Genomic DNA, 10,144 nt, shown 5'->3' on the forward strand with positions numbered 1-10,144 from the left:
ATTTTGCAAGTTCTCCCACTTAGAAATCATGGAGGGGTCTGAACTTCACATTGTACGTGCATTCCCACTCTGAGATTGTATGATTTTTAAAGAATTTATTTGTCTTGCACTGCTGAACATAAGTATTTGAACAACTGAGAAACAGCAAGAATTCTGGCTCTCAAAGACCTGTTACTGTGCCTTGAAAAAGTCCACCTCTACTCCACTCATTAATCTAAATTAGTAGCACCTGTCTGAGCTCTTTAAAGACACCTGTCCACCCCACAGTCAGTCAGACGCCAACTACTACCATGGGCAAGACCAAAGAGCTGTCAAAAGACACCAGAGACAAAATTGTGGACCTCCACAAGGCTGGAAAGGGCTACGGGGCAATTGCCAAGCAGCTTGGTGAAAATAGATCAACTGTTGGAGCAATTGTTAGAAAATGGAAGAGGCTAAAGACGACTGTCAGTCTCCCTCGGACTGGGACGCCATGCAAGAGCTCACCTCGTGAGGTATCACTGATTATAAGAAAGGTGAGGAATCAGCCCAGAACGATAGGGAGGAGCTGGTCAATGACATGAAGAGAGCTGGGACCACAGTTTCAAAGGTCACTGTCGGTAGAACACTACGCCGTCATGGTTTCAAATCATGCATTGCACGGAAGGTTCCCCTGCTCATCCGTGCAATGCATGATTTGAAACCATGACGGCGTAGTGTTCTACCGACAGTGACCTTTGAAACTGTGGTCCCAGCTCTCTTCATGTCATTGACCAGCTCCTCCCTTGTAGTTCTGGGCTGATTCCTCACCTTTCTCATCATCCGTGATACCCCACGAGGTGAGATCTTGCATGGCGCCCCAGTCCGAGGGAGACTGACAGTCGTCTTTAGCCTCTTCCATTTTCTAACAATTGCTCCAACAGTTGATCTATTTTCACCAAGCTGCTTGGCAATTGCCCTGTAGCCCTTTCCAGCCTTGTGGAGGTCCACAATTTTGTCTCTGGTGTCTTTTGACAGCTCTTTGGTCTTGCCCATGGTAGTAGTTGGCGTCTGACTGACTGTGGGGTGGACAGGTGTCTTTAAAGAGCTCAGACAGGTGCTACTAATTTAGATTAATGAGTGGAGTAGAGGTGGACTTTTTCAAGGCACAGTAACAGGTCTTTGAGAGCCAGAATTCTTGCTGTTTCTCAGGTCTTCAAATACTTATGTTCAGCAGTGCAAGACAAATAAATTCTTTAAAAAATCATACAATGTGATTTCCTGAAAATTTTTTTTTTTCGTTCTGTCTCTCAGAGTGGGAATGCACCTACAATGTGAATTTCAGACCCCTCCATGATTTTTAAGTGGGAGAACTTGCAAAATCGCAGGGTGTTCAAATACTTCTGTTCCTCACTGTAACATTCCCCCAACACATTTACTGCATGTTTATAACATAAACAAAATTATAATTTATTTAAATGCACCACTATTGTGCACAAGCTCAAAAATGACATACAAAAAATAGATTTACTTTTTTAAATCCTTTTAAATCAAATCATAACCTTGGTCCCATTTGAAAGGTAAAGTTCTTTACTCATCTTTAATCCATCTGCAAACCGGTCTAAGAAAAGAACCTGAGCGGAATGTTGGTGCACTGCAGCCTCACAGCAGGAAGGTTCTGGGTTGAACCTGTTATTAGAACAGTAATTAGAACTTCACCAGGAACTACAGATAATTAATACTACAGTATTAATTAAATCAAATCTATCAGGAATTATATGCTGAAACATGGAATACCCTGAAGAAAGGTTTCTAAACTATGAAGCTGAGACAGGTTTTGTTCTGAAATGTCCCCTTCTCACTAAACATGAATGCTGGAGTTGTTTGACGTGTGAAGAAAGTCGTTGACACCCAAAACCCCTGTTTATATTCAGTTATTGAATTATGTTCTTTTAAGCTTCTTAAAGGTGGGTTGAAGTCCGACACTACCGACAACCTGTGTCACTTTTAATCCACAACATGATCAGAAAGCAAAGACAATACTCACAAACAAATTTAGTTTTTATTCCAAAAATCAGTGTAGGAGCAGAAGCTTTTACACATTTGATTTAAACAACTAAATTATTAAAATTCTCCATAATTTAGACATTTATTTCACAAAAATATCATACATTTATTTATTTATTCCCAAACAGGTAACAAAAGACTACAAAATGATTGGAGATCTCTGCACAAAATAAAAACTGAAAAGTTAGTGTTGCTGGACTGTATGCAGGTGACTTCCTGATCTGTTCTTCCTTCTTCTTCATCTCATCACTGCATCACCATCAAGTGAACTTATATGTGTGACTGTCAAGGAAAGGGACTTTTTTTCCACAACACAGAATCACCGTTAATAATACACCTCCAGCTGTTCAGCAGAGGTAACGAACCAGTAACACCGCGGGTCAGCTTATTTTATGTTACTGTAATGTTGTAACGCCCCCAAAGCATTAGTTGCCTCAAGCGGGTTCAAGCTGATTTTAGTTGAAATGCTCAACAGGAAGGTAAAGCACAGCATGTGATTTGTAGTCAACTGGCCACAGACCATTTTATGATCTTAAGTACACAGCAAATATACAAGATCCATTAATAGCAGATGGTAGAACCAGCTCATTTAGAAACAAGTCTATTTTTAAACATTCTGTAATTGATGTAGGTATTTAGTGCTGCTGTGCGTCTCCATGGATCAGTGACAGATGCTAATAATTTTAAGCACTGGCCCCATGGGCCACTAAGCCCCTAAATCTGGTGGCCAAGGAGCATTTGTGGTGTATATATAAAATGGAAATGTAAAAGATATTTATCTAAAAAAAAAAAAAAAACAATACAGGAAAAGCAATTTAACGCAAGTTACCAGCCTTAATAAATGAAAACAAAAACAGAATGAAAATATGTGACTTTGTTTAAACTGAAAACTCAAGTTATTCATATACGCTCTCTTAGATCAGTGTTTTTGCAGCCCCCCCCCATGAAAATAATCATTTACATTGAAAACTATTTCTTTGAAATCATATGGTACAGTGGGCCACCTGCTGGGGACGTATGGCGGCTGCACAGTAATCTTTGGTGGCCATGGGCCATTGTTAATGTCAAACCCTGGGTCATGGTGTGATTTTAAGGAAATTGCTGCACTGATGTCAGGTGTGTATATATTATTTCAAATTGAATGCACAGAGCCTGAACAACAGAAAATGTGTCCAATAACACTTAGACTGCATATTAATGCCTTTGTGTACATCTCATCTTTTATAATAACTATATTCTTTAATGTGCAACAAATCAGAGAATGACCACAGCTGCCAGTTCTACTGCTGAAGCAGTAAGTGGTCAGTGACAATGACAGCTGTGTGAAAATAGCTCTTCATGCTATGCTGCTGCTAACTGTAACCCACTGAGCTTTCATGCTGCAACAGCAAGTCACATTCCCAGTGTGTCAAATACTGATGCAGTGCCAGGTTCCCTTCGTTGCTGCCATTGGCTTGTAAAGGATATGAGTCGTAGTCAAGTTTCTGGGTGAGAACTCCTGTCAGGATGAACTCTGCGTTGTGGACATCTGGACAAGAAACAACATCAGAGTCACATTAGAACACATCAGCACTAATGAAGCGTCACTGTTTATAGACAGCTGTTCTAATGCTGCTGGTCAGTTTGCTGTCTGGCGAGTGCTGTGGAGCCAGGTGTTTCCAGGTGGCTTCTAGTTCACAGTAGCAATGAGAAGAAGACGAATACAAGCGAGAAAACAGAAATGTAAACGATGCTGGCTTTACACGTTAGATGAGGAAGGAAAAATGAAAAATGTTTGTTATACCTCAAGGATTCCCACTATGTAAGAAACAGTGAATGTAACCACAACAACTCCACAGGGCACCTTTAACAGAGTTGGAAAGTGGGATAGGATGCGTACAGATGAACAATACAGTAAAACCTTGGATTGCGAGTATAATTCGTTCCAGCAACATACTCGTATATCAAAGCGAATTTCCCCATAAGAAATAATGGAAACTCAGAGGATTCATTCCACACCCACTTATCCATATAAAAATGATTACAGTAATACAAAATACAGTATAAAGTAAAAATAAAACCTACACATTACCTTTGAAAAGAATCATGGCTGGAGTGAGGGGCCCTTGTTACAGTACAGATATTGACTAAATGAGTGAAGTGCGAGAATCACTGGCTCAGTTGTGACGTACGTCACGTGACTGTGAGAATCACTGGCTCAGTTGTGACGTATGTCACGTGACACTCAGCAGACAAAGCGTACGTACTACTCGTATTGTGAGACCTCGCTCATATATCAAAACTTTTTGCTTGTCTTGCAAAAACAAAACAAGGTTCCACTGTATACACACAAACTGTAGATATTGGTCAAAGATACTAAAACTGTACTTTCATTTGATGTAAGGTAAGAGGCATCACTCTGTAACAGCACAGAATAATTAGACTGAAGCAAGTGCTTCTTTGTCGTTCCAACAACTCCAACAGAGCGAAACATCTTCGCAGGTAAAACGATCAGTTGATCTCATGTCAGTGATGAAAATGTAGCACATTCTGTGAGATGGTGTTCCCAAATGACTGTGAAGATCCATCATCTGTTAATCTTTTACAATGAATGTTATAATAATATCTTTCATTAGCTTTTTTTTAAATACAAAGTACAGCCAGATGGGCAAAGAGGTACTTTTAGCTGCCACACAAGATCAGCTGAGGACAGAGACATACGTGTTCTTAAGTGAAGTGGTGTCCTACTTCAAATATCTGGGGGTCTGCACAACAGATAAACTCAGAGTACCAACACTGTCAGCACTGTGAAGACTAATTAATGCTGGTCTTAAATGAAAATGCTACTTGTACACTATTGCTGTGTATTTTAGCTTGTATTTGCATTTTTATTATTCATATTTATTAATGTAGGTTTGTGTTTTTATTATGTCACTGTTAGGACCTGAGTAACCAATTTCCTTTGTCATGTAAATGCCTGAAATGACAAAGCGCTACCCCACCCCATCCTATGGATGGAGCCATAATACTAAATTCAAGCTAGTTTTGCAGAAGCTGATAATTAACATAGTTACAATGCCCCCACCATGGAAACACCTGTGTGCTGTGGGTTCCACTTACTCCAGGTCACCTCACATTAATTAATTCTAAGATAAAAACATCTCTAGACTGTTAACTAAGATTTTAGAATGCACTGTGTAAAACTAAACTCTTATTAATCATACTAGTGCAAATTGAACGCCTTTGATTTACAGGATTTAAGACATAAGGATCCATGGATATCTTGTGTAGCGACATCTCCAACGCTCACAGGCAGCGATAGACAAGACACACTAAAGAATCACAGTAGACTTTGACAAAAACAGGATCACGTTTTCATTAGTGTTGGTAATGATACGTTAAAATCTGCCATGATCAGCCCTGATATTAATCATTAGAACCCTTTTCATGCACCGACAGCCTGAAATTATCAAGACATTTCCTGGAGGAGCTGCATGTGAGAATGCAAATGTCTGAGACAGTTGGCTCAGACATTACGTGGACTTTACCCTCAGTTGTTTATAATAACACCTCATGCTCACACTACCCAGACGCACCCCCCATAAACCAGTCTGAGTATCTGCAATAGGTGAGAACACATCTGACACAGACCATCTCCTGTTGTGTGCAACATGTGTGAAAGGGCAACTGTGGACAATATCCGGGCCAGATTTTGCAGACATTGTCTGGAGTCCATATATGAAAACAGCTTAGGATCAATCTCTGTCAGCTCCTTTATACAACCAAAAGTTTCAGTGTCATTAAAGTCTACAATAATCAGGACTTGAGTGTGTGTGTATACATGTCTTTCTTTGGTTGTGCTGACAAGTTTGAGTTCAATACCATTGTTGTGTGGACATTTTAGTGCTGTTTGAGGGTTAAGCCTTGGTTTTAAGGTTCAGGTTAGAATCAGGTTTAGTTTACAGGTTTAGTTTATTAGGGTTAGGGAATGCATCATGTCAGTGAGTGCCCTCACAAATACTGCTTTACAAACATGTTATCTTACCGATGTTTTTCAAGAAATATTCTCTACAGAGGTGGAGGTCGTTGTCACAGGAAATTAAGATGATCTCTGGAAGGTTCTGCAACAAAACAGGTAGTTACAACTCTAAAAAAAAAGTATTTATATAGAAATGAATAAAAATAAAGAGCTTAAAGTGAGAATGTAGACATTAATTCATTGAAAATGAATGTTTATTACCACAACTGACACAAATGTTGTGTGACATTAGGTGCTGATGATGGCTGAATGTGAGTGGATATCTAGGTTACTGTTATACGCTCAAAATAAACATAATATACAAGCACAAACAAAACTAAACTATTAAAAGAAAATATTTGGTGGTATAAGATACTAAAACATAGCCTGCTGTTGCTGTAGGCTACAAGTCACATAGATGCCAAATGAGCATATTGTGACCCGTTTCAGAAAGAAAAGACCATCAGATCTAATCATTTCTAAACGCAAATCCTCATGTTAACCTGAAAAGGTCCAGTCGGAATCTGTAGACTGGTAACTGAATATTTTCCCTGGACATATAATTATCTATTTTTGAATAGAAAACAGCCCGGTGCTAGAGTTCCAGCACAGTGAGCGAAAACATTTAGCAATGGTTAAATAATCAGAAGGATTTTAGTGCCTGCTGGTTCAGCTGCCTTTATTGGGATTCATGTTTTTTACTAAGTAGGTTTTATTTTGATTTATGAAAATAAAGGTTATTACTGTCATCTTAACACCATCACCTACCACTGGCTGCAAGGACTTTGGATAAAAATATATCATAAGAACTTATATAACAATGAGGATAAACTATTTTTGTTGCACATTGAAAACTTTGCCAAGAAGAGCCACTGATTTTCACAATTCCAGGTATGTTTAAGGACCTTGTTCTGTTTGTGCTCCATGATCTTTCTGTAGGAGGGCTGTTTTCCCAGCAACTTTCCACCTGCACTCTCCAAGATGGACTTCATGGTGCTGAGGCTAGGGCAGATCCCTGGGGTGAGGTAAAAGTATTTCCCCTACATCGCCCATCACATGTAACAGACAGGTATAGATACACAGACAGAAAGACAGTCAGCCAAGGACAACCCCAAAATCCATTCATCAGAACCCATCCAAGGACATCACAAATGTTCACCAAGCTGAGTAAGCTAGTTTCCATATTTACAGCAATGAAAATAACCCTCTGTGAAAAATAGATTCTGCTCCTACCCCAATCAGTCTTTCCCTTTGTTTAGTTAAAACTGATTTCCTGCTGTACGAGTGTGAAGCGTATTGTCTGACCTTGAAGAGTGGTGCGCTGTGGGCTCTCTTAAGTGACTCCTCCAGACTGAAGCCAAACAACACTTCTGCCTCCGCATCTCTCAGAGTATGACTCTGCTCATCTGCAACACACCCGCACAAACAATGTGAGACAGTCATTACAGCAAGACAAACTACAGTTTATTGGAAACAAATGTCAAAGGGACTCTTCTTGAAATGAATAAAAAGAGATGGCTCACACGATGAAGAATTTAAAAACAATACAAGTAAAAATGGGTTACAGCCTGTGTGTAATGTAACGGCCTTCTTCATGGTGTAACCTGCAATGCACAGTTTTCCCTTAAGCAGATGTGAGGTACAGATGTGAGCATTCAAAGTGTCACACCTTTTCACCGTGCTGTATTCGGTCGGTGGCGCTGTGTCATAAATGCAGTGTTTTTAACCCTGCATGAGGCTCATGAAATCCAACCTGCAGTTCTCCTCTTGGCCACCAGATGTCACAAAGCCTACTATACCATCCACCAACAGTACAGGGTTCTGAACTGTCAAGCCAAACAATATTAAACGCTGTATAGGCTGGGTTTCACGTCTCTAGTCAAGGATCTGCTGCATTAAACATGGTTAACACAGCACCATAAGTTACTGGAACACAGCAGTGAACACCATGTACAGTTTGCTGCTTTCTTCTTTGGAAACACTCATTTTAAATGGGATTTATCACAGCTGCTGTCATAACCCTGTATCTATGCTGACTTTGACAATGTGATCACTCACAGCTGTACTACACATGTAAAACACTTTGTTATGATTGCAACATCATTGATGCACATGTTAAAAACAAAATCTTGTTGCTGACAAATATATCGGGTGTTTTTAACAGACTGGAGGTTGATTTGAGCTTCACTTTGTTCATGCAGGCCAGGACTTGTGCTCTAGGTGAAAACCACCTCTGCTGGCCCGTTTGTAACAACACACAAACAACTTGCCACACACATAACTAGTGTGCTCATAGTGTCCGCAGCAGTAAAGCAGCCTATGCATGAAGCAATATGTGGGCATTTTGTGGGTCAATACAGAAATAAACACGTTTGCCTATCAAGTCCAACGATACAGGTTCCACCTACACAACAATCACATACATTCCATTTAAAACATGTGTATCCAGTTTAGCTACATACACTGGGAGCATAGTGTTTTATAGGAGAGAGTGTTGGCTCATTCATCTGAAGGAACATCTATAGAATATTAAACTAACATCATAATCCACACACAATTTAATCACTAAAAAGCAAACAGTCTATACTTCAACAGCATCTCCACTGCTTCATTTCAGATCTATTGTGGTGGTGTACAGAAGCAAAATTAAGAAAACTGTGTCACTGTCAAAAATACTTACCGACCCAACTGTATATACATAAATACACACACACACACACACTTACCTACAAACTTCTGGCTCCTCCAGCTCTCCTCCAGCCACTCTGGGCTGACAACGTATTTGACCACAGACATGGCAGTGAGGAACTTGACGGTGCGAGTCACCTTACTGGCCACCAGGTGAGTGACTTTCTGACCGCTGTCTGCTAACTCACCACCTAAAGCGTATAACCTCTGCAGGGGAGGAGGAGCCAAGAACACACAATATTAAACATATCATTTAGCAGAAGGCTGTAGAGAAGGTCACGATGGCATTTTACACACTGAGCGATACCAACTTCATTTGAGTACTTGGTTACATGAGGGAGAGTATACCATTAGCATTCAGCCTCATGGTTAGTCACTGTCCGGTTTAAATGATGTGGCTTTGTGAAGTCTAATGGTAACAGAAAAGTGAGAAGTGAGAAGAAAAGACACAGGTGACTTTACCTTTGTGTACTGCTGTACTTGTGCAGGCTCAAAGCCTGTGAACATGATGTGAGGAGTGGACTCTGGAGGAAGCTTCTTACTGGGGGACTGGGTTTCTTCCAGTCTGCACACACAGTTGTAGTCTTAGCCATAATATTATCTGTACATTGGTAAACTTGACAGTAGACGTTTGGCCCAACTCTGCCATGTCACAGCGACAAACAGCCTTTACCTAGATGTGCTGTACTGACCTGGCCTTCTTGTTTGCAGGCTGGCTGGGGGAGTCAGAGATCTTCTGTCTCTGGACCAGGTGGAAGTTCTATACACCACACAGACATAGCAGACAGACAATCAGATGAGCAGGCCACACCTCATCTTCTTGACGCCACCGATGTCAAAGTCATTTATGCTTAGTAAAATTCCCTAGACTACACCGTTTATAAACATAATGCTATCATCATTCACCCTGTCGTCCTCCTGCTACTGATGTTCAGACATAGATTCAGTACAGGAGGAAGTGGTTGGTCTCAGCCTCAAACTCCAGAAGAAATCAAGTCATTTTCATGCAAAGATAACTGTAGTTAGTTTAGGTGTCAAACCAGTGCTGTCAACAGACTCAAATATATCCAGTCTCGTCTAATCACACAATTGTCCATAGTTAAAATTAATCACACTTTTTTAAATCCGTACTAAACAGTGGTGGAAAGTAAATAAGTATATTTACTCAAGCGTTGTACCCATGTGCAATTTCAAAGTATCTGAATATTTTCATTTTCTGTTACTTCGTACTTTGACCACTGCATATTGTATTTTACTCTACTACACTTATTTTATAACTTTAGTTACTAGTTTCTTTTCAGAACCAGATTAATACAATATACAGTATAATTATAAGACCTCATTGATCTATGGTGGAAAACTCACAAGCTGCCCAGCAGTAATTCAAATTAAATGCATATAAGCTGGTCAGAGTTTTTCCTAACCTGGAGAGAT

General features: G+C 40.0%; 1 protein-coding gene across 1 annotated transcript in view; it reads right to left on the reverse strand.

Annotated features, from left to right (window-relative positions):
* Positions 1 to 2,063: 2,063 nt before the first annotated feature.
* paxip1 (PAX interacting (with transcription-activation domain) protein 1) overlaps positions 2,064 to 10,144 on the reverse strand; it is a 37,858-nt gene continuing 29,777 nt past the window's right edge. The window contains exons 16-23 of the mRNA XM_020585473.1: positions 9,403 to 9,470; positions 9,173 to 9,275; positions 8,749 to 8,917; positions 7,328 to 7,428; positions 6,928 to 7,062; positions 6,050 to 6,125; positions 3,493 to 3,553; positions 2,064 to 2,301 (exon numbers count right to left, since the gene is read on the reverse strand). Coding sequence (XP_020441129.1) covers positions 2,286 to 2,301; positions 3,493 to 3,553; positions 6,050 to 6,125; positions 6,928 to 7,062; positions 7,328 to 7,428; positions 8,749 to 8,917; positions 9,173 to 9,275; positions 9,403 to 9,470 — 729 coding nt within the window. The 3' untranslated portion in view covers positions 2,064 to 2,285. The remainder of the gene's footprint in view (positions 2,302 to 3,492; positions 3,554 to 6,049; positions 6,126 to 6,927; positions 7,063 to 7,327; positions 7,429 to 8,748; positions 8,918 to 9,172; positions 9,276 to 9,402; positions 9,471 to 10,144) is intronic.

The sequence above is a fragment of the Monopterus albus genome, unplaced genomic scaffold (assembly GCF_001952655.1).
Source record: "Monopterus albus unplaced genomic scaffold, M_albus_1.0 scaffold367.1, whole genome shotgun sequence".
NCBI lineage: Eukaryota > Metazoa > Chordata > Actinopteri > Synbranchiformes > Synbranchidae > Monopterus > Monopterus albus.